Source organism: Manis pentadactyla, chromosome 2 (assembly GCF_030020395.1).
Source record: "Manis pentadactyla isolate mManPen7 chromosome 2, mManPen7.hap1, whole genome shotgun sequence".
NCBI classification, from domain to species: domain Eukaryota; kingdom Metazoa; phylum Chordata; class Mammalia; order Pholidota; family Manidae; genus Manis; species Manis pentadactyla.
The window spans coordinates 91456014-91481281 of record NC_080020.1 but is presented as its reverse complement, the minus strand read 5'-3'; the positions used below and the strand labels follow the sequence as shown (position 1 = coordinate 91481281).

Here is a 25268-nt window from a genome sequence, read left to right as displayed (position 1 = left end):
TGATTGAAGGTATATGGCAGTAGCCAATCTGGACTTCCTTTCTAGCCTTAGAATAGCTGGCTGGTGGCATCTGGGGATAGGGCCCCACCAGAAATATCTGAAGCCCTTACATGTATATGTTACTGAAATACAAATCAGTACAATCTCTGAGGAGGGTAATAAGGATGTAACAAATGATCTCACTCCTGGAGACTACCTGGGTAACTGATAATGTAGTGTGGCATTTCAAGGGATAGAGTCCTCTTACTGCAAGTTTAATATTAGCTTTTCAAGGGAATAGACAACTTCCATCTGAATTATTCTTACAAGCTGAATTTTTATTTTTACTAAATTATCTATATTAAAAAAAATCTGTGCCTGGTGTGGAATTTCACTCCATCAAGTGTTACAATGACTTTCATTTTCATTACAAGCAGGAGAATGAATGTAGGACAAGTGTTAGGAAACATGGCAATAAATTAGAATATAATTTACAAAAGCAAAAAAAAATGTTAACAGTGTACCACATTAATACTGAGTATAAAATAATAAGCAACAACTAATCACAATAATACAAAGGTAATTTCATTCTGTATTATTAAGGATACCTATGCAACATTCACTCAAAAAAATTCCTAATAAAATGGACTGGCTGGGGAGTTCATGTATCTCAAGGGGTTGAATTGGTTGGGTACGTTTGCCTTTCCTTTTTTGGGAGGCCTTTATGCCAGTGGCAGACACTGCTCTAAGCCATGGGGTAACCAGTTTTCTTGGAGTTCCTTAATTAGTCTGTAGAGCTCACTACTTTTTTTTTTTTTTGAGATGGCATCTCTCATATTTATTGATCAAATGGTTGTTAACAACAATAAAATTTTGTATAGGGGACTCAATGCACAGTCATTAATCAACCCCAAGCCTCTGTCTCAACAGTCTCCAATCCTCTGAAGCATAACAAACAAGTTCTTACATGGTGAACAAGGTCTTACATAGTAAATAAGTTCTTACATGGTGAACAGTGCAAGGGCAGTCATATCACAGAAACTTTCAGTTTTGATCACGCATAATGAACTATAAACAATCAAGTCAGATATGACTATTTGTTTGATTTTTATACTTGATTTATATGTGAATCCCACATTTCTCCCTTATTATTATTATTATTATTATTTTTAATAAAATGCGGAAGTGGTAGGTAGATGCAAGATAAAGATAGAAAACATAATTTAGTGCTGTAAGGGGGCAAATGTAGATGATCAGGTGTGTGCCTATAGACTAAGTATTAATCCAAGCTAGACAAGGACAACAAAACATCCACGGATGCAGAAGATTTCTCTCAAAACGGGGGGGGGGTGAGGTTCTAAGCCTCCCCTTTGTTGGTCCCCAATTTCTCACCTGATGGCCCCCCTGCGACTGTGCCTGTCTTAGGTTGTTCCTCCCTTGAGGAATCTTACCCGTCTCTGGCTAACCAGTCATCTTCCGGGGCCATACAGGGAAATGTAAAGTTGGTAAGTGAGAGAGAAGCCTTATTGTTTGAAAAGGTTAGCTTTTTACTTCTTTGCAGATTTATGCCCTGTGGCTTCTATGCCCAGCATTTGTCTTGAGGTATCTTTACCACTTGGAGGAATTATGATATTCGGTAAATTTGATATGAGGCACGAATTCTATTTAAGGGTTGTAATTAGGAAGGAAGAAGAAAAGCTATAGAAGTTAGAGCTCACTACTTTTGGAGTCTCAACCTCCACTGATGATTGTTTTGTTATTCTTTAGGAATAAAGTATCACGTAGCCACATGTTGACTACAGAGTAGCAGTGGCTATGTGATGTGCTGTAGAATATGATTTTTTTCCCACTCAGTTTTAAATTCAGGGACTATTGAAAATGTTTAGTCCTGTTACAGTCTGTGTTTGATTCCTTCTAGAAAGGTAATCCAGATGTGGCCCCTGGGGACTCTCTGCCTTCTGGTCTCAGTGCTGGTGCGCACTCCGGAGGGACCACTAGCACCAACGGGGGTGCTGCATGAGGCCTGCGGGGGACAGCCCTCACAATGCTAGTTTCCAGGTGAGGTGAAAAACAGATTTTAGTCAGTAATGTGAGAAATCTGTCTGAAATACAAACATGATCTGATATTTATGTTGGAGAAGTAGATCCTGATAGCAAACCTGTATTTAGCAAAACTGTATCTAAAATGCTACGGAAACCATCTTTCATTTATTTCACCAGGGCACATCGGCACCAGTTAACTGCTCTTTGCAAGGCACCAAGGGAGTTCAGTGCTGGGGCCATGCTGTTCACGGGCTACCTTCCCCTCCCTGGATGGCTAAGATACCACTTGGGCTGGTCTGAGGGCAGCAGAGATAGGAGACCTGGCAACTCACGGGTATTGTCAACAGCCCTCTCTGGAAAGCTCAGGGATGGGAGCTGTGGTGTTGAGAGAGAAAGCAAGTGAGGAGATACAGATGACCAGGGCGGAGTGCGCAGAAGATCCCGTGCCGGCTGTCCATAGCAAACCTGAAGTCTAGGTTGGTTTTGTAAATCTGTGAGTGCCTTTTCCTTTCTGAAGAATCCTAATCATGCACGTTAGGCCATGGTATACGTGATATACCTGACATGTAGTTTCAGAGCATAGCAATAGATTTAAGTCACACATATTGCTCAACTGCAAGTAGTATCCTTACAAAGTACCCATTTGGTTTGAGTCTGCAGTTTGGCGTAGCATGGGGCACATACGTGTGGGCACAAAGCACATTCAACAGGTCCCCACTGCAAGATACAAGTGTTCAAGTACAAAATACTAATATAAACAAGTACCCTCTCTTTTTTTTTTCTTTCTACTAATCTCACTGTTGAATCTTTTGATAAGCATGATGTAAAACATGGGGATAGGGAAAATGAATTAGTCAATTCAATTTAGGTGAATTTGATTCTAGATTTTGACTTGCCCAAGAAACTGGGTTTCACATTTAATTGTCATTCAGAGTATCCATAAAAAATACAAAATACTTGGTTGAGTGACTATTAAAAGTATGCTTTATGATCTCTAGACTTCACAAGCTTTTCTTCTTTGGTTTTTCCCTTGCCTACTTTAAAACTCACAGAAGTAGCACATTTCTGTGCAAGCACACACATCTACCCATACACTCAACAGCGCCTGCACACATACACACACTTGCTCTCATATAAATAAATGCCCTTCTGCTGTATCAAAGATGGGCCATCTGGAACCCATCGTAACTGTCAGCAAAAGGGTCTGCCTGGTTGATACTGAGCCAGTCTATCTTTGCATGGTATCATCTCAGTAAGCTCAACATGCGCGCACCAATCTAATGGGGCAGAAGCTGTTTTGTGGCTGGTGCGGATGTAAACACAAGTGAGTTGTGGTGACTCAAATAAGAATTGAGGCATCCTATATGATGGTAGCAAAGGGCCTGATACTTCAGGCTCTACCATACCCCAGGTCTGGCTGCTGCATGAAATTGAAGTGTTTTCTCTTAAAGTTTTAATGGAAATTTCAGCTTCACATGCACAAGGGCAGGCTGGCCATAGTCTTTAAGCACTGAATTTATAGACTTGCACAGCTGCAGTAACTGAGGCACTGCTTGGAACTAAGCCCTTCGTTGTTGTTCAGCTTAATATAGTTTATATGTGGCTCACAGCAGTGTTCAGAACAGGGGGATTATTCCTAAGGAAATTAACTGGAATGAAGAAAAATGATACAAACTCTCATTACTTTTGATTTATAATTGCTCCTTAAATTACAGTTCAAAGCCCATTTTAGAATTTAAATTGTGGTGCTGTTGCAGTGAGATAAAGTATAGTAAATGTTTGTAAGCTATGACTTAAGATTTCTGAATCTTCTTTACTTCCATGGTTGACCAAGTCATAACATCTACATTTTAAACAGTTTTAAATACAAATGGATTCAGTGTCATTGCTAAGTCCATAATAAAAATTATCTTAATGGTCCAAAGAGGTAAACAGGCTATTGGATTTACTCAAAAGAACGCAAACGCTCCACAGTAAGCAAGTCTCCCTGTGTTGTCTGGATCTCTCCAATCTGGCGTTCCCTCCTAACACCGTGTCCAGCACTTTGGATCAATAAATCCCACTTCACAGAAGTTAAAATAATATTGAAATCCTGTCAGCTGAGGCTGACCAGTGGTTACGTTTTCCACAGGGTAATGCATCTGCAAGGACATCAATCCTCTTCCTCACGGCGGCTCCCTTTGATGGACGCATTTCCACGACAAAGCAATGAGGCTCGCTCTCTGACTTGCTGTGGCTCAGTGTCCTTGGCAGGTGTAACAGCATATCTGCCTGAAGTACGCTCGACTGCAGAAATCGAACTTCTGCACCAGTGGGCAATAAGCCACTTTGTTCACATCTTTGCACTCTAACGAATGGGGACAGAAAATGGAAAGCAATTAGAGATACGTAAACAAGAACACAAGCAGGCCGATGAGCCTGCATGTTCGGCGAGGACCCTCCCACCCCACCCCTTGCACCCATCCACCTTGGCTTTGATATCCATGTGGTTTTTGTTTTTGTTTTTGAGCACTCCCTGTCTGGTACAGCCTACAAGAAACATTCCTTTGATATATTTTCACACAAATTAACAAAAAAATGATTGCAAGGCTTTTCTCCCAGACTTTTATAAGTATGGTGCATGCCCACTGTGTCTTGAAAGAATTACCATTTGTTGGGATAAGTGATCACTTTAGACAGCTTGGAAACATGAGTCATTTTTCTTACAGAGCTTTTATTGCTTCTTTCTCAAGGGTTATTTTATTCAGCAGTGCAAGGTTATCCAAAATCAAACATGAGTTGCATTGTTTGATACCAAAGTACACTTGTCTCAGGAGAATCTCTGCATCTGTGAGGCGTGGGGATGGGCCTGGGTGAATGAAAAGGATTGCTGACAGTGGCCTAGATTCAGCAAATACACTAGACAAAGAGGAAAACTTTGAGGGGTTGGCCTCAAATGGCAGCAGTCTGTGGGTTATGGAAACATGTAGAAATGTCTTTTTTTAATTTGGAAGTGAGACATGGCCTTCTTTTTTCCTATGTGTATTTTCTCCTCAGTGCTAGGATTGCCACAGTTGAGGGCTGCAGTTCTTACAGCCAGAAGGCGAATAAATGACTCTTTCTGCACCTCCTCTTGAAGCTGGTTGCAGAAGGTGGGACCAAGAAAGGGACATGGGCCTTAGAATCTCAATGACTGCTTCCACCCTCAGTAGTTCACTCCTGTGAATAAAGACACTCTTCTCCAGTCCTCTGGTCACTTTTATCTGGGGATTTTAAAATACTTTGTAAACCTAGTAATTAAATTTCCATATGCCTCCCAGAATCAAAGTTCCATCCTCATTTTTCCAGGTGGTTGTGTTGAAGCATCCGGGCAAACTGTTTACGGCGATTCCCTCAAGCAGACACTGGGTAGAGTCCCGTGTGACACAGCAGCTGCTTGTTTTCTCCTGGCCTCAGAAATCCACTAAACTCCCAGGAGGTCATATACATGGTACATGAGCCACATGATGAACTTGAAACATTACATGCAAAGAAATGGCAAAGTTTCCGGTTCTTATTATTGAAAGGTAAGGTAACAGCTTTATTGACCTTGCTTTCAAAGTCTTTCAACCAAAGACTGAAAACATTAAACAGGAACCCTTAATCCTCTGAAAACATAAGCCCAGCCACCATCAAATTCCTTTACAAGATCTGACTTACAAAGAGAATAATAGTTAGAAATTTGCAGTATAAACTTTCTGCACTAGGGTTCTCAATAAATTTAAGTTTTACTGAAAGAAGGTAGGAGAGACAAGAAAAATGTCTTTAAATTTTGCACACACACAAAAAAGAAATAAGATAATATTTAGTGAATCAAGTTTGAATTTGAGGTGAAGAGATCTGCACATGTTTAATTTGGAGGGCACTTGTATTTTAATTTTTTTTTCTTTTCCTCTGTCATGACCAATAACAGGTAACCAGAAAGAGTTTAGACAAAGAATATTTTTGTGGGGGAAAAAAAAACAGCTGTGTCAGTGTTACTGAGAGGGACATATTGTCAAGGTAGTACAATTACTAAAGTGATGAGAAAAGCTGACACAACATCGCTCATATTTAATTCCAGCTCGCCATCCTAATGGGGCAGCCGGCCAGCAGAGACTATCACCCCCATACTCTGCGACAGGGCTTTGCAGGACTGCTTCAAGTACAAAATAAACTTTAGCTTTGGCCTTCTTTGCCAAAATATAAAAATGATTTAGTTGATAAACAGATAGAGGAGGACTGGTTGTTTAATAGTATAAGGAAATAAAATTAGAAGCCAGATTGCCTGGGTTTAATCGTAGCTTCATTTGCTAGCTTTGTGACTCTGAACAAATTGCTTAACCTTTGTGGGCCTAAATTTCCTCATCTGTAAGTAGGGCTGAACACCGTTCCCACTCCCACATGTAAAATGTATATCCTACGATGTCACCTAGAGCAGTGCATAGAAGGTTTATTAGCACTTGGTAAGTGTGATACTGACTTACTATTATCATCACCATTAGTTAGCATTCTCTCTTCCCACCTGACAACAGTCAGCTGCACTCTGAATTTCTTGATGCGGAGGCACTATTTAGATGACCACTGGGAAAATGCTGTCCTATAGACACAAGTCAGTATTTCCCGAGATACAACTTTGTTGGGAGATTCATTACTCCACTTTTGGAAGAGTTGCTGGACCAGGAAAATTCTGAGATGAGCAAGATATAAGTATATTCAGAGATTCTTCTTTTAGATACAGACTCTGGAATCCAGTTAAATGACAGATAATAAATAATGAATAAAAGAATATATTCATAAATTGTTCCTCCCTCCAATTAACCACCCATTCAGACTCTTACAAATATAAATACTCAGGATTCAGCTCCTTCGTGGATGATGGAAGTGAGAAGACTCTTCTCGCCATGCAGAGACCTGAGCACAGCCCACAGGGCAGTGCCTAGCCTGGGGCTAGGCAGGGGGCCAGCGGCTAGAGTGTCCCTCTCTGGACTTTCTAGTACCTCTCTTAAGTTAGTTACCAACTAACTTGATTCCAACTAACTTGACTGAAAGCAAGAAGTTGTTTGGGTCCTGGGAGTAGGGTCAGTCTTAGGGAGGCAGGGACTGCATCTGAGTGTCCCAGGACCTGCCCACACTGGAGGCAGATCTGGAGTCAGTTGGGCCTGGGAATGAATTCTGGCACTGCCTCCTCCCAGCGTGCCAAGTTACGTTGCCTCTCTGAACCTCAGTCTCTTTATCTGTGCAGTGCAGACCATGATAGGACCCACTCACAGGATGTGATGAGGCTCAAGGGAGGCAATGGTTATGAAGGACATGCTGCAGCCCCCAGCACAGAGCAGGCAGTCAGTTAGCTCTCATTCTATTACCTCCAACACATCTGCCTCTGAGGACAACCATCACATACAAGTGTTCTGGGATCCCTGTCACAATGTACATAGGCTCTCAGAAAGGGTTACATATTGGCGCACATAAGCAAATTAACAAAAGATATTAAACAGAGAGCAGATAAATGATGATAGGGTGGGGTGGGGAGGGACTGGGGGAAGATCCAGGGCTGGGGACCATGGAGACTTGGACAGTGGGCCTTGATGGGGTGTTAAAACGGAGCCCCCTGGGCTGTGTAAGGATGTTCAGCCTAGAGGGAGTGTAGGGGGCTCCAAAAGGAGGGGCCCTGAGGAAGATCCAGGTTCTACTTCATGGTTTTGCTTTCCAGGGCCTGCCCACACTGGAAGGATTAGTCTTCAGTTTATGAAATCTATTCACCAAAGGTCAACCTGACTAGCCATTCATTCTCTCAGTGTTTTAACTCCACAGGAGCTTAATCTAGTAATGATAACATTAAAAACAATTGTCAAGTGCCTCCTGTGTGCCAGCTATTGCCTTCAGTGGTTTTGCACATTTATATATTTAATCCTTTAAAGTATATAAAACATCAGCTTTACACAGAAGGCAAAACTAAGGCTCAGAAAAGTTCCAAAACTTATGCTGGGTCACACACCTAGTTGGTCTGAGAACGTGACCTGACTCTGAAACCATTCTATTTTGGCAGCATTCTTGGCATCTAAATCCAACAGGTTTCTGCCTGTCAGTGCTTCTGGATTCTTAAGAGGTTAATGCCCCTGATGATAAGTCAATCTTTGGGGGCATCATTATCAGGAGGTTTGCTCTGCTACCTTAGAGAAGAGGCAATTGTATTTTAAAAGAGGGCTGTAGGTCATGAGCATTTAGAATAGCCTGAATACTATTCTTCAGGTAAACCTTCCTTCTTAAAAATTATAAAATTACATGACTGAAAGGTTATTTTAGATATACCAAGAAGTTTTCCAGCTCCATTATCACAGAAAGCTGAAGATAGTCTTAAAAATACTAGTACCAGTTTTAAATTACATTGACCCATTCAGCCCCTCTGACACTTTTTTAGCTTAGCTAGAAAGAACTGACTTGTTGAGCCCTTGGATTAGCTCACTGTCATTTTGCTGATGTACCTGAGAGGCTATGATTACAAAACTTATCACTCACTAGTCTGCCTCAGCCTCAAAGCCCAATGAAAATATGAAATAGTCTTTTCACTCCCACTCTTGAGCCAATACACAGTACAGCGTTCATTTGTGATAAAACCATTCTGGAAATGTGCATAAATTAAATCACATTTTCCCGTTGAAATCAAACAATAATAGAAATGTTCTGATTTAATTTCTGAATGATTCAGTTGGTATTGATTTCTAGCTAATATTTAAGATACCTAAAAATTAAAGAGTTCTCTTTACCTAATACATAATCTGCAAATAAACAATTATACCAGGAGGTTTATTAAAAGGAATCCTTCAGGCAGAATCTTTTTGCAATATAATCATCAGGTAATTGACCTATTTTAAAGGATTAGTCTTTGCCATCATATGTTCTTCATGCAGATACACTTGTATCTATTACTTTTTCAGAGAGGAATCCGAACCAGCAGTCAAGAACTTTAAGATGAAGGGGCTGATTTTCTCTTCTGCCATCATATCCCAGCTAAGCACTCTCCTGAGAGGAGAATGACAAAACATTCTTTCTATTTTTGTGTGTGTGAGGCTATTGGAAGAGAGGCCCTAACTGTGTGGTTTCTAGGAAATATTTTGTAGACCAACAAGACTCTCCTGTTTTTACAGCCTCCACCCCCCCCAAAGTAAAACGTCACTTTATTCAAGGTCAGAGATTTCTGATGGGAGTGAAAATTTATGGAGTATCCCTAAATTCTTCTCAGGGAGACTTGGGAATATATCAAGGGCTGAAAGCCAGTCCTTGGGCCCTGTGATGTGAACTATACCCATTATTGACTCTTAAGTAACTTGCCAGCTATGCTAGACTGTGTTTCACTGGTAATGTGGGTTTGGGTAGAGTTGAATGATAAAATTAGACAACCTGTTCCATAGGCAACACATGAATCTACTTATCGCTGATGTGCCCATGAGTGTTTCCCCAGCTGCTTTACATTAATCTTTCAAAATCCAGACCTACAAGACACAATTTGAAAATGCTCACACTGAACAGAGGCTTATGAATTTAGGATGCAATTGGATTCAGATTTATTGTGAATTTGAAGGCTTGACATGGACCAAGGAGTATAAGAGCAACTCCTGAAATGCAGTGTTTTGGTATTTATTTCATAAAACATTGCAGGGGGTGACTAAATTATATCATTAGAATGAACAGAGATGCACAGGGACACATCCTTCTGTGGCCAGGTTGGACCATTCGGCATCTTTATCGGGAGAATGCCCATGAGCTCTTGAAGAGATTCAGAGAAGGAACACAGTAAGTAGAGAGCTATGACTTAAGCACCCAGGGTCTCTTAGATTACACAAGTATAAGCAGCTGCACCTCTGTCAGACTGCCCGGGACAAAGCGGAGCCTGGTGAGAAGACGTGCATGGGTGAGTGTGGTGCGGGGGCTGGGGCACTGGGGGTGAGGGCTTGGCATACTTTCCCCTCAAAATTGTACTTGAGCCCTTGAATATTTTACATTTGGAGACTGGATAAAGATGAAATAACAAATTTTGCTCAGGGGCTTGACATTATTCATTGCCATGGAACAGTCCACTGACTCTTTGTCTTATCTACACAGGGTGATATCAACTGTGGAACTTGATTCTGATTTCATCTTACCATGGACTAAACCATTGCTCTCTCTTTGCTTTCTCAGTTTCTTACTGGTCTTATTTCCTGGGAAGCTACTTAGGCACGTTCAACCTCAAGGTGGTATGATCCTAACACACATCCAGGGTTCCCTTCAAACTAGACAGCCAGGAATGTGAACCTGAATGCTAAGGTGGATTACGAGCTCTTTAAAATGGCAAAGAGAAAACAAACTGGTCTTCTTCACCCTCTTGAAATCAAGTCTTCAAATAACCTTCACCATTCCTGGTTTTTATACATCAGATGCCACTCTGAAACCCAAATTCAGTAGGTGTTTTGCTCTTACGAGATTTCTGGAGCTGCCTGGGATTTCTCAGAGTTGTGTACTTGAGGAAGACTGAGGTCCATCAAAGCCTCCATTGGACGGGTTGGGCTGGTCAACCCACACACACAACCCACCTTCCCTGGGTAGGTTACCAGCTTATGGCACACCATGAATCATTATCTGTGAGCAATAAATATGAGGTGACAGAGTGCCTTGTGCTATGGAGATGCTGAAAAGACTCACAATATAAGCTACAAGGGAACTTGAAACTGCATAAGGATGAATAATATGGCATTTGGGGTAGAATTTCAGGTGAGGGGCCTAGTCCCAGCTGCCAGATACACTCTAAAGTATTACCCTGAGCAGTATTTTGAATGCATGATACCCGGTGTGTCTATAATTCACTCTCTGCAGCAAAGTAGTGTTACTCTGCTCAGTGGCATTCTGTCAAGACCAAACCTATAATACTTTTAACCCTTTGCTGAAGGCTTTTGGGAATAAAAACTAAAGCAGATGTATGGCAAACTGTACCTCCCTTCTCCCTGCTTCTATTTCCCGCTCCTTATTTGCTATTCATTTTTTGATGCTCCACTTCTTTCTCTTACTATCTTTTGTTGCCTTAACCTCCCTCCATTCTTAAATCTCTCTCCATTGTTTTATTTTTATTTTTAAAGATCTTATTCAAATTTCATTATTTATTACAGCTTTTGGAGACTAATGTGCTTGATTTCCCTACAGATGCCTAAATTCCTTACCATGATTGATGGTATCCAGTTACCTAAATCTGAAACTTGGGAGTCATACTGAACACCTTCATGTCTCATCCTTACACCTCATTGTTCATCGGGTTCTTTTTATTCTCCTTTTTTCCAATTCACTACCAGCCTTGGTTCCTACTGTTAGCTCAGTCTTCATCATCTCTAGTCTGGACTCTTAGAACAACTTTCTAACTCTTCTCCCATGAGGCAGCCCTCCCCCTGCTTCTTTATTTTGGCCATTCCAAGCATGCCACTTCCCTATTTTCTTCATTTGTTCCCTACAACTTGTAGATAGAACACTAATTTCCTTCCACTGCATACAGGGCTATCCCAAACCAAGTCCCTGTCTCTCTCGCTTTGTAGCCTCATCTCCACTGCCTGCTCCCCTCCTAACCCACTGCAGCCAGGCTGTGCAACCTCTCCACTCCCAGGACAGCAAGCACTCAGCCTCTGCCAGGAACGCCCAGCATATCAGTGTCTTTGTGGCAAACTGTTTCATACCTCCCAGTGCCCTGCTCCAGCCTGCCTTCTCCACAGTGCTTCTGCTGATAACTCCCTCTGGGTAATCATGGTGGCTGCTATCAGCCTGTTATAGTACTGCCCATACTGTGAAAATTGTTTGCATGTTGCAGCCCTACTGAAACTGTGCTCCCTTTGAGGACACGGACCTTGTCATGTGTCTTTCATAGTCTCAGTGCCTCATATTTCTTTCAGTGTCTTTCAGTCTCAGTGTCATATTTCTTTCATAGTCTCATACCCACAAAGTAGGTATGCTTGCTAAGTGAATGAATGATGAACCAGAAAACATTATTAAAAAAAATATCTCCTTGAGGGATGAACAGATAGCCATATATGTGATAAACCAAGTTTGGGGAAATGTTAATGCAAGAATCTAGAAGGCAGGTGTTCATTGCAACATGCTTTCAATTTTGCTGTATGTTTGAAATGTTTTGGTTTTTTTCATAATAAAATGTTAAGGAGTGGAACCATTTCCTAAACTGGTAGGATCTGCAAACTGGTAAAGATCTGCAGCCCATTTCACCCACTGAGACCCCACTGAAAGAGTGTATTTTAAATCCCAAGAGATCTCTCTTAGTTCCATTCTGTCTGGGATAGAGCTGAATTAGATTCTCAGTAGCCTCCCACTAAGAAATCAAGAGAACTTGATTCTGCTAGGGGAAAGGGGTCCTTTTCCAGCTTCCTGTGTTAACCAGGACCTGTTCTTTCTCTGACTACTGGACTTCCCTTTCAACTTACCCTTGGAAGAGGCATTTCTTCTCTTCCTGATCTGATTCCCAAGAGCCATATCAGGTTACTCTCACATTACTTTCATGCAAGAGCCTCTTTTCTCTTGAAATCTGTTATCTGCCCACTTCATCTCTATGGATGAAAACTTATGATTCAACTCAACTGTTTCATCCACTTTTCCCAGAGTGCCCACTGGGTTTTTCCAGTTACACAGTGAGGCTTGCTCACAGACCACTCAGTCTGTACACTAGCCTCGATCCAAAAGGTTGAAGTCATTGGTCCTTCATTTGAACTCTCTTAACACTTGTGTAAACTGCTCCACATAACCTGTTCTACCTTTCTTTCTTTTTTTTTTTTTAAAGTTTCTTCCCTGTTAGACTGTGGACTTACAAATGTATTTGAGTTTTCCATAATGAATGGCAGAAACTGGCCATAGCAGGCATTCAATAATTAGCTGATGATGAAATAAACCGATAGTTTCTGGTATTCAATACATGCTATTGAGAAGCCAGAGATAACACAAAATAAGTATGACAGACAAACTGTTTGCATTTTAAATCTAAATTTATAAAAGAGGGTGATTTTTTTTTCAAATGAGTCAACAGTTTTAGGGAATAACATTTCTAAGATTAGTCATATTTTGCCAGATTAATAATTTCCTAAAAGTTTCCTCCTTTCCTGAGAAGGCTAAAAATACTCTCCTAACTGCTAACTTCAGATTAATATTAATAAAAGGTGATCTGGCCAGGCAGATTAAATGACCATGAGGTGTTTCTCCAAATAACTCAAGAAATCTCATATTAATATCTATCCATTTAAAAGAATTTCTTTAAGGCAGAAATAAATACAGTTGCAAATGATATTCTGTCCACTCTGAAAACAGCATTGTATGTTTGGCTCCAAAGCTTATGAATACTAATTAATCACTCTGGAAAAGCTTTTGGAGAAACTACTAAAGTGGCCTAAAGTGCAGCTATAAACATAACTTCAACATATATACTGTTGTGGGCATAGTAAAAAGCCAGTTCTTTCAGCAATGGTAAAGCTTTAAGCTGTTAAATCAGGCTGATAATGATGCCAGAGGTGGCTCTACTTCATAGCCAGAAGCTGTGTTTTCAAGTTAAAATACCCTATTTTAAAGAATAAATTAAGAAAAGCATGAAAATATAATTCAAACTGGCACTCCCTTTGGCTCTGCCAAATCTGGGTTTAAATCCTGACTCAACTACTTCTTAGCCTTACAATCGGGGCAAATCATTATTCCTTTTTGTGCATCAGTAATACCAGCTTTCAGAAAGTTGTTGTCATGGTTATAACACACACACACACACACACACACACAGATATTTGTATATGAGATATATAAAATGGGTTATAAATATGAAGGCCTAACATAATGCCCAACATAGAGCAGTTTAATATGATAGTTATATCCTCTTGTCCACCTCAACCTTTTATCTCCCAACTCTGAAAGAAAAACAGACTCCTAAACCCATGTGCTTGCCTATTAATAATATACAATGGAAAAAAGTTATTTGCTGCAGTTTTATAGAAGAGAGATATTTTTATTTACATCATCTAAAAGAGTTTTGCTAAGGATTAATATTTTGCATGAATTTTGAGCCCTTATCAAGAGAAGGAAAGCTAGATTTCCAGAATGTTCCTTACTAAAGGGACAAAAAAGAACTCACAGATTTTTCAAATTAAAGTTGTGATTTTGAATAAATGTAGGATAAGACTATACACTTCTTTGAAATAAATATATTGTGTTGAGGTTCAGATATAAAAACCAGACACTTTACAAAAACACAAATATGTGCATCCTGTCATATAAGATGATTGTTCTTCCTAAATAAAATTCCTCTGGAAACATTTAAAAATAGTTAATGTAATTTTTTAAAAGTTCTTCAAACTGGATAAATCTAGTCAAAAGGAGTAGCTCTCTTTTTAATAGGTTCATGAGCATATAATTTTCATTTGAAAACATTAACAGATTATATTTAGGATAGTTTTTTTAATTTTAGTTTTTAATTGTTAGGCAGAGCCATATAGCTGGATTTCTTACACACTTTAAGTTCATGGCTTCAGATGTTCATGTGCAGCACCCCTCTATTTTCATACAAGGAGGCAGCCTGAAAGTCCTGACTCTGCCCTGTCTGTCTCCATCCTCCCCATGCTTTCTGTGAAGTACTCTTTACATAGTAGCATTCAGGAAATTTCAAATGAATGCCTAACTGAATAAACAAAGTACATTATTTAAATAAGATATAAGACTATTCAGGATTTGGGCTGGCATCTGCTGTTAATAAACAGATTTCCTCATACATAAGAAAGAGAAATTTCAGAGCCTGAAGACTTTTATTCTCCTTTATAAACAGCTATGTAATTATCTTTCTCTACTTTTCTACAATTAGAAAATTAGCATTTGAAACACAAGTAGTTTCAATCATATACTTTCATTATATGTATAACAAACATGAATTTTAATCTTTACCATGGCAGAAATTCATTATTATATCCAAAAAGAAAGAGAAGTTTTCATTTTAAAGTATGGCTCATTAGAAATCATCTTTATATTTCTAGAACAAATCAAACACAGAATGCTTGGTTAGATGTGACCTTAAAGATTATCCACTCAATCTCTCATTGGATAGATAAGTAAAGTTCCAAAAAGGTTAAGTGACTTAACAATGTCATACAGTTAGTGGAAGAGCCCAGGGAAAATGAAGGTTTCCTGATCACATATCCAGTACAGATGCAGCTTTCACAAATGCTCTATGTAAACTATACTACAATGGTGGTTTTATGGGGCTCTTCAAATGTGGGAACCAGTATAGGTGGGTCACTAGAGACCACTGGCCCCTCCCCTTGGGAAACTCACCTTCAGTATTGGAAATGGGGGTACTGTCACATTTGCTTTCACACTGCTGCATTGATGGAGGCCGAACAGTTTCTGGACAGTCACTAGATGCCTGTCCAATGTAGGAGAGACACTGCACAGTCCGCATTTGCTGTCCAAGGCCACATTGAGCAGAACACTAAAAACAAAGACACAGAAAGAAACAACTGATCTCAAATTTCAGGAAGTGAAAGAAGTACTGTGTCGTTTCAAATACCATATATATTAGCTTGTAAAGCTCACATGTAGTTCATCTTGGAAAGGTGAATGATTGGGTCAGTCTACTATAGAATTGGTTTGGAAATTCAAGGATCATGTTTTTACCCTAGAAGATGGAAGCAATATAGCTCCCAGAAGATAAGGGGAGATATCTTGGGCTATTATTCCCACAGGTCCAGGTAGGGCTGCTAAGTTCTACCAGGAGTATAATGAGAAAGTCCTCTTGATGAAATCAAATAATCAGAGATTCTAAGGTTGGGATGTCACTCTTGTTCCCTATTTTATAGGCTTGTGGGCAAACAACATGATGGTCTATTGGAGTACTCTGAATATGATCAAAATATATTGGTTCAGTATAACAGCAGTGACTGCTGTGGGGCCTGGTGATGTGACAGCTTAGGGAAGTACCTCAAGGTTTCTAAGGTACTGTCAGCCACACAAACCTCAGAAGGATCTGATGTTAGCCAGTTAGCACGTCTCGCTTCCCGTTTTCATCTCAGGGATTGTTACTTCAGAATGGAAGTCACTTCACTCTCTGAGTGGCTTAGTGTCAGCTGTCCAGGCTGATGAATGAAGCCGGGCCTATTCTTTGGGTCTGCCACCCAGGATACCAAAAAGCATGTGCAATTTGGGATCAAAGGGATGAGAAGCTAACTGGTGCCAAGACAGGCAATGGGGATGTTTACAAGGCTGCCAAACCGAGGCCTTGCTGGATTCGTTTGCAAAGACTCTCAGAGCACTCACAGGATTTGCAGAGTATTCACAGATACTTCTTTTTAAGTTTCTAAATACAGAATGACAATAAATGGGCCATAAAAATGTATTAAAGTATCTTTGAAAATATATTTCCACTGGCAAATTTCAATTTTAGAAAGCTGAATTGAAAATACAGATGAGAATAAAGGTACTTGGCAATGTTTAGAAGAAGAATCTCAAATTGATAACTATAAATTCGGTGAAATCACTAACATGCAAAAACTTTCGACTGACCTTTATTTAACAGTGCAACAAATAGTATATAAGGAAAGAAATGCTTACCTGGTTTAAATAAAAATTATGAGGGTATGTCTGTACTAATTCTTTAATAGCATAATATCAATTGTATATTTTGAAACTGTCACACTTGTACAGTGAAGCATTTCAATGCACACAGTGCTTAACCTTTGGTGTATTCCACTTGAATACTTTGAAAATTAAACAAAATACCATTATACAAATGCAAATTATTGTTATATAAACACAAATGTTAATTATTTTATGATCGTACTTTTGTCACCCCACAGGGCTGGGCAGAGAGCAAGTATATTTATTTACCTTAATGGAAACTGAAAAGCTTTGCCCTCTCTCAAAGGTAATAAAAGAGCTCTGTAGATACTCCAGTACTCTAGCAATAATGACTTTTGGCCTGAATTTGGTACTACTTCTATGAAATGCCAGTTTTAATAAGTCATGGCAGGCTCAGAACACAAACAAAATCATGCTGGTGTACTTATATGCCATTACGATTTATCTGGGTTTCAGATATTAGAAAATGACTAGCTACAAAATTAATTATAAAGTCTCAGAAAAAGAACACTGATTGCCTAGAAATTTACTTGTTGGAACACTGTTTTTTAATGTAACCTAATAGATTTCCTTTTTGAAATTCAAAAGACTAATACTTAATTTTCCTTCTACCCAAATATACCAATTTGTTTTTAGGGATTTCAAGTGGCCTTCAGCAAGATAACCCAATTTAAAGATAAGTGAGAAAGAAGGAAGAAGAAACAGGAATTGGAAAATAAAATAGAAATGAATCTAATATAAAAATACTTGCCAGTGGCCCTATATACTTGCTTCCCAATTCATACTGTCCATCAGATAAATCCATTGAAGAATAAGAATTAATAATATTTCAAAGATTGTGAATCATATTATCAAACTAATTAAAATATCCCATCTTTTCTGTGAGGTTAAGAAGAGTTATTTTGCAAGTGGGAAAATGAAGACATTATTGGTGTTAACTGATTCGTTCTTGAGGTGGTTGAGAGAGTTGAGGATAGAAACCAATGTTTAGGTAGTTTGTTCAAATGTCTGACCGTCTAGACTATTATTTCTCTGTTAATTTTAAGTTAAAATGTTAGGACCAAAGAGTAGGTCAAAGTGGGAAGTGTGTAGGTGCGGGAGAAACATGATGATGTGTCCATGAGTGGCTCTGCTATCTGAGCATTGTTCACACTCCCACCTCACACCTAGATTTCTCTGTGTTGTCACTCATCTCCTAAGCCCTTACAGGGATGCAGTCAGGAACCTGCTCCAGCAGAGGCCCGTAGTCCAGCTGCCTTACCTGGCCCCAGTCTCCTGTCACCCAGCGAGAGGGAGGGCAGTGGCCCAGACTGCAGCGGATACGGACAGGGGGTTTGCTCTTCTCCGGACATTGTGCAGCTGGGAATGTTTTAGAGAGGTCACTGCTCTTGCACAGAACAATCCGGTGCTTGAATCCTAGACCACATTTAGGAGTGCACTGGAAATAAGACAAATATTAATGAATAATGACAGTCTAAAGACAGTGGAAAATTTGAGGAAAGTCTTTCTTTAGGTAAATGTGTCTGGGTATAGAATATACATACACACTAAATTCTAGGCAAAGTCTTTCAGACATGAAAATTCCTTAAGTTTTTAAGCAGAAACACTTTTATCTTTTCCCTAAGGTCTTGAAGAGCTAAATCCAAAGTTTGCTTTTCTTGGCTAGCTTAGTTTCTTCTTTTATTATGGGTGGGTTTATTCCTTGATTCTCCCCTATGCTTGGCCACATTCAGCTGTGATAAGATTCTGCTAATTTTCAGAATGTGGACTCCTTGGTTTCTACTTGCTGGGTATAGTCTTCTGAAAAGAATTCTTATAAGTAGACTATGAGAACTTGTTTTTGTGACGCAAGCTAGGGTTGATTTAATTGTGTATCCTTACAGTGTGGTAGCTAAGAATACGTGGTCATAGATGAAAGTATATTGCCCAGAAAAGTCTCTGGACTTTTCCTTGCCCATCAGTTAAACATAATGAATTTGACTATTCTTTAGTTGGACCAGTCTGTGCCTCATACTGAGGAAAAGTGCTTCATCCTGTGTCACAGTCTATTATTTGCCTTTTCTCCAGGTTACTTGGTGCGTCCTGTTTGCAGAGTCACCTACTTAACATGGTGGTGGACCAAAGTCCTCCAGCTTTCTTCCCTGCACATCTGAACCTTTCCTTAAAAGCTGTCTTCCCTCTCAATCAATTGAGGGCCTTACCCACAACATTTTGAAACCTTGTTTCTATTACTTTTCATTCAAAAAATATTCCCAGATGTCCTGTGGGAACTATCCTAGACTAGGGGAAGGGAGGTAACAGAATGAATAAGATGGTCTTGACTTTCAAGGAGCTCATGGTTTTATGTAGGAGGCAGACATGTGAACACAAGGTTAAGTACCATAAAAAAATACATAAATTCTTGTGCCCCTAATCACCATCTGCCTATTTTATAGTTATGTATTTACATGTCTTCTCATCCCTACCAGACTATAAGCTCCATAAAATTATCTCATTTCTGTTTCTTCCTTGTACACCACACCCAGGACCCAGCAGAGGGCTCTGAGTGTACACCTAATAAATATATACTATCTTTTATTGGGAAAGATGATGTTTTTGATTTACCATCAAGTAAATCGACAGGTACTGGTTGCAGGACAGTCTAAAATACTAAAACTGATTCCCTATAGTTTTATGAACACTGTACACACCCTGAGTGGCTCTGTCACGGGAGCCCTTGAGCCTAGTGCATGTCATAGAAAGAAAGAAAAGTATTAACTTTTCTTTTTTTCAGGTAAAAATCAAGGATCCCATGAAAACTCTTCATCACAATGAATGTAGTAACAGAATGCTCCGATTTCCTCCAATTCTGAAAAAATTTCTTCAAGATGCATTTTGAAGGAGGAAACATCCAGTTCTTTCCAATACGACTCCAAAACAGGCTGTAGTTAGGGGCTTAGAGATCACGAAGGAAATTCCTGATCTCTGTTATTACTCCTTTTCACAGCCCAGTGCCTCATACAAGGCTAATGCTACCACCATGTGATGACTTATTACTATTAATACTGACAATAATAGCAGCTAACATTTAGTAAAAATAGTATATGCTAAGTATTGTGTCAAGTGCTATAACAACATAGTCCTCACAAAAGTCCTGTGAGGTAGCAATTATTATTCTGTTTTGAAATGAGGAAACAATCTTAGAGTTAAGTGGTTGGTAGAACATCATGCAGCTCCTAAATGGTAGGCCTGATGCTAACTCCTCCAGGGTGTTTCCTGGGTGTTGGGTTCTGCATTATGTACTCTACACATATTATCTCATTTAATCCTCACAACAAACTTATCGCTTCATACTTCAAGAAACCAAGACATTCAATCACGTTTTGCAATCATACACTCTGTAGGATGAATTATTATAGTTATGTAGCCTAATTCAAGCCCCACTTGTGCTCTTGACTTCACACCAAGTCTCCTCCACTTAGTCTAAGGCTTAGAAGCCAAAGCCTTAGAGGATTTCTGTCACTTTCTTAAAGTTTCATATTATTATTGGTAATAAGAACACTACTACCTGACATTCCATAGAGCATCACAGTCTACAAAATACCTTCAGATACATTATTCTTATATGTGTTTTTGAGAATTATTACCAATAAATAAAGCTTAAGCAACTTAAGGTTAAAAATATAGCAAGTGTTAGAGCTGGAAGGAAACCTACACTTTAGCTCTTAGTGTCAGGAAAACAAAGTCATGAGAGTACATAAGAAGCATTAATTAGTTACAGTAAAAGGTGCATTGAAAAGTACAAGAGGATGGAAGGGTACTTCTGACTTTAGGGAGACAGGCAGAAACATGCAGGATGTATAGGGAATCAGTTTTAGTATTTTAGACTATGATCAGTTCTCTATATTGGGAACATTTATTGAAAAATGCACTTGTGCCATACCCCTTTCACATTTTAAAAGCATAAATATGTATATGAAAGCCTGGAACATATGACCCTTGCTTATTCTAGTATCTTTTCCCAGTAGCAAGAAGCTTCTGCTGTTATTTGAAGACAGTAGTAATATCCAGCAGTTTTTCCTAAGGCCTACATCCAAGTCCTGCTTACGATTAAGGCAGACGATGTAAGGACAGACAACTCCTTCATTTGTGTCTGAGAAGTCCCCAGGAAACCAAAACCAAACCAAAACAAATAAGACTGATAATAACAGGGAGAAGAATAAGAAGAGAAAGCAGTACTAGTTATTAAGTGTCAGGCAGTGTTCTCAGTCATTATTTATGCTTGTCAGAATCTATGAAATCCTCATGGCAAACTCATGAGGACCCATTTTACAGGCGGGAAACTGAACCACGGAGAAGAACAGGTAAATCCAAAGAGCAGGTTCCTATTAGAATAAAGCTCTGAAAAATAAATGTACGAAGACATAAACCCTCTGTAGGACAATGTGCAGTTACACACCAAGCTGGACCTATAATGACATCTTCTGCTGAGGCAAGAAATAATTTTTAAAAATTACAGCCAAACCTCCACTACATAATATACATAAGCCAAGTATATTCCATCCTGCAGAGAGATGACCAACTGGATTCACAAAACAGAGAATGGCTGAAGACTGCATTTCTGCCACATTCTGATTTAATGAACGCAACAGCCCTGAACCCCACAGACCTAGCCACAAACGTTACATGTCTATACCCAGATCTCATCTCTGGTCTCTGCAAGTACTGTACTTCTTAAGGACGATTATAAAATTGTTTAAAATAGCTCATAAAACAATTAGTAAAGGCACAGGAATGCCATTTAAACCAGTTTCATTCTAAGTAAAACTCTACCCTGCAAATTCTTCTGACCTTCGCTCAGAGATGTTTAAGCAGAAATGTCCCTCAGCTTGTTTTTATTTTTACTTCTTTCTTCTGCTTTCTTTAGCTTACATTTCACCTTTGCCTCTCTATAGCCTTCTGATAATTGTTTATCTGACAACCTGTCTTATTTAGCTTTCTAAAAAAATAAGAAATTCTAAAAAAGTGAGATGTAGCCATGATTATGTATATGATTAATAGGAATTAAATTAACTAAATTATGAATGTTTAGCACATTCTTCAGGAATAATCATTGGTATATACCCATACAAAGCATGTATTCCTGCACGCTTTTTGACTATGCAGTGAAATCCATTAATAATAATTAGAAATTGAATACCTAGTTCAGTAATAAAAATTCATTTTTTTAAGGTAAAGTATAGTTACAAATATCAATCCATTACATTTATTCTCATAATAAACCATTAGGTAGCTGGGTGGAAGATATTATTTTAGTGGACAATCCACTCTTCAGTAAAATTATTTTTTCCTTATTGCAGGTAAATATCTATTTATTTTGCTTTTATCCATGTAATCAGTATCTCACAATTGTTTAAAAGATGACCAGACCATTTATTTTTTGTCTTCATCTCAGTGGGATATAGGAGGTGATTTTTACGAAAGATGTATTCATGCTTTAGCTTAATGTTCTATGATTAAGAAGCAAAAACATATTTTCAAGAAAAATGTATTTGAAACCACACCAGAGAAAACAGTTTGGCTCCTACTTTTAAAGAGCAGAAACAACATTTCAGAGTTAGAAGTTCTCCCAGGAGAGGTGGCTTTAATTCACTTAATTATAGTACCAGAGTAGAACCTAGCTAGGGGTGAGCAAGGTGATGTCACAATTGTTTTCTAAAACCAAGTACTGTCCCTTACAGGTACATTATTCCCCACCACCCCCATTCTTCTTAAGTAATGCTGCCCAAATGTAAGTTCTATAAAGTCAACTGAGTATGATGCCAGTGATCATTTGTCCAAGAGTAAGTACAAGAAACACACCATTTTCAATAGGCGCTCTGTGGGAGTCAACAGAACTATTCTGATACATCAAAAGAATGGCTTAGGATTGCTGGCGCCCATCCACAGTATGCAGCAATGCTTTTCAGAGTTCCTTGCCAAGAGACGGCAAAGACAGAAAACCATTTAAGTCCAACATAGCATGCGTGATCCTAAGACTGAGGCTAGGTTATAGGAAATAGGAAAGCCATGGCTTCATTAGTTTCACAAAAGGCTGCCCAACAGTCATTTTTCCACTAAGGTAATTTGGCCTTTTTTTCCCTTTTGCCATAAGCACTGGGTGGGTTTCACTGATGGGGAAAATGAAAACGGTTCCTGGCTTTGCAACAATGGAAATTTTATATTAGAGCACCCGGCAAAGAAAAGGAAAAGGTCAAAGGGTACATTCCTCCTGCTGCAACATGTTTTCACCAGTTGAACCTCACCCTTGCGATTAGCAAAGTTCAGACAACTGATGGTTAGAAGTAAGGAAGGGGCAGAAAAAGGAGGGGAGTTTTCATGGGCGTGTCAGGAGAATATTGTGTGAAATATTTGCAGTGTTAACTGAAAGGGACTGAAGGTTGCCTGCTCTTCTGTGGGGACCTCTTCTTCTCATTAGTGGGAGGTATTCCATTCCTCTGGGGAGAAGAGGCTCCTCATTTTCACTCTGTTATCCAAAGCCACTCAGACTTTTATTTCACTTAATGCTATTTGCTTTTATTTATTTTGGGGAAGAGGTGGGCTTCCTGGCAAAGTAAGGAAATGGAAGTGTGAGAGTATACCCTCGCCTTTGGAAAATAAACAGGGGAGAATGTATGGGGTAAAAACATCTCCTCCTGAACAAAGGGTGAATATGATGGCACAGATGGTGCCCAACTAGAAATCTTTGAGACGGTAATGGCAGTATTTCTTAACTTACACTTGCCCAGAAGAGCTTTCCTGCATTGTCTGTGGAGAGGTTACAGCACCCACCAGTGTTTTAGACAGGAGTACCAGCACGTGTGCCCGTGGCCTCGGCACTGCTTCCTCCCTGTGCTTTCACTCAGCTGTCTCAAAGAAGGTAGCAGATGTGACAGAAAACCCCGTAGCTTACTCCCAGTTCTTCAGGCAGCCTCCAGGAGTGCCTCAAAGTCTCTTAGAGCCACTTGATCAAGTAACTTCTAAGACTGGATAGATAAGAATCAAAATTCTAACAGTATGGTAACTACAACCTATATGAGGTCAAATTCAGAGAAAAACATTAAAAAGTTACTTGGAATGGAAATATACAGTGATATACATAAATTATTTCTCAACGTGATGATATTTGGTTGTTTTGAAAAAATATAACAATACAGAAAAGTGTAGGTCAAGAGGCCAATGTGAGACGGGTCTTCTTGTGAGGAAGCTTTAGTGTGTTCATGGTTGGCAGGATTTCTGCTTATAAACTTGTCTATTTTTCTCCACTTTTTGTAGTACGGTGATGTGGTGTGAAGTTCTGTATGCAAGCCGCCTTACTATTTATCACTATTCAATCTTCATTTATTCTTTAAAACAAACCCTTTTCTCAGCTCTGCTCTCACAGCATGATCTCCGTGTTTCTGTTCAGTTGTTTCTCCTCTGAGGAGTACCTTCTCCAGCTTCCCTATTCTCTTCCCTACTTCATATCCTAGACTCCAACACTTAGTTCAACTCCCATCAGCTAAAAAGCTTTCTGATCCTACCCCAGGATATTCTGGCCTTAGCTCTGAATTTCTATGTCACTTGTACATTTATGCCTCACAATCCACCATTTTATTAAACACTGTCTTATGTTATTCTCTAGTTGTTTCATGGAGATTTATTTTCCCAAGTTTAGAGAATTCTTTTGTATTTTCCCTGGTGCCTACCCCAGTGGGGTTAGCAAGCACTCAATTACAGTTAGACCTGAAACTCTCAAACTGTTACAGCCAATCATCCATTTTCCAATAATAAATACATCATCATTGTCAATCACTATGGATTTCTAAAAGGGTCTTGGGTACTGAATTGCAAGTAAAATAATTACTAACATGTGTACAACTCTGTAGAATATCTATGGATCTTATCTTTCAAATGAATTTAGGAGTTAATCTACCCACTGTTAAGGAACAGAAGAGTTCATACTGTTTTCCATAACCACTGAGTGAATAATACCAAGATTATCTCTATATTTGATTGAACACAAATAAAAGTTAGGTAGGCAGACTGTAATTACTAAGTTGGAGTATGGCCCGGAAACTTGGGAGAACATTCCCAATTCCTGCCTAAGTTTCCATATATAACCACAACTGGTCAGAATCTCCATTTCCATGTACCATCTTAAACACAGTCTCTCTTTTATTCCCATGACTCACAGAATAAGACCACTAGAGCAGTAAGAGTCACAGGGGGAAAAGTTACATCCACAGTTCCTAAAGACAATGTTTAATTTGTTTTTTGTTTGCTTAGTTTTTGACAAACTTAAAATCTCTAAAGGAAATACCCAAAGTACTACAATGTTACCAGCAGGAAATACATCCTGTTTTGCTAACTTGGAAGAATGACCTTTAGTTCTATAGCCAGGTACTCATCCTTTTCAACATTAACCAGCACTACAAAAGGATTTGACTCTTCTTTTGGGAATGTGGAGAATGATGAGTCAAGAATCAATGCCACATCTTACCTCATTTTTCCTAAGACCATTTTTCTAAAGCCCCTGGATTATTTTAGGTTCTTTTATATGCATGTATGCCAGGAAAACATTATCTGAGTCAGGTGTTCCTTACTGATCACATAAGTGGAGG

General features: G+C 39.2%; 1 protein-coding gene across 1 annotated transcript in view; it reads right to left on the bottom strand.

Annotated features, from left to right (window-relative positions):
* Window positions 1–302: 302 nt before the first annotated feature.
* Window positions 303–25268, bottom strand: part of ADAMTS6 (ADAM metallopeptidase with thrombospondin type 1 motif 6) — a 310955-nt gene continuing 285989 nt past the window's right edge. The window contains exons 23-25 of the mRNA XM_036887870.2: window positions 17909–18085; window positions 15346–15502; window positions 303–4369 (exon numbers count right to left, since the gene is read on the bottom strand). Of these exons, the coding sequence (XP_036743765.1) occupies window positions 4260–4369; window positions 15346–15502; window positions 17909–18085 (444 nt within the window). The 3' untranslated portion in view covers window positions 303–4259. The remainder of the gene's footprint in view (window positions 4370–15345; window positions 15503–17908; window positions 18086–25268) is intronic.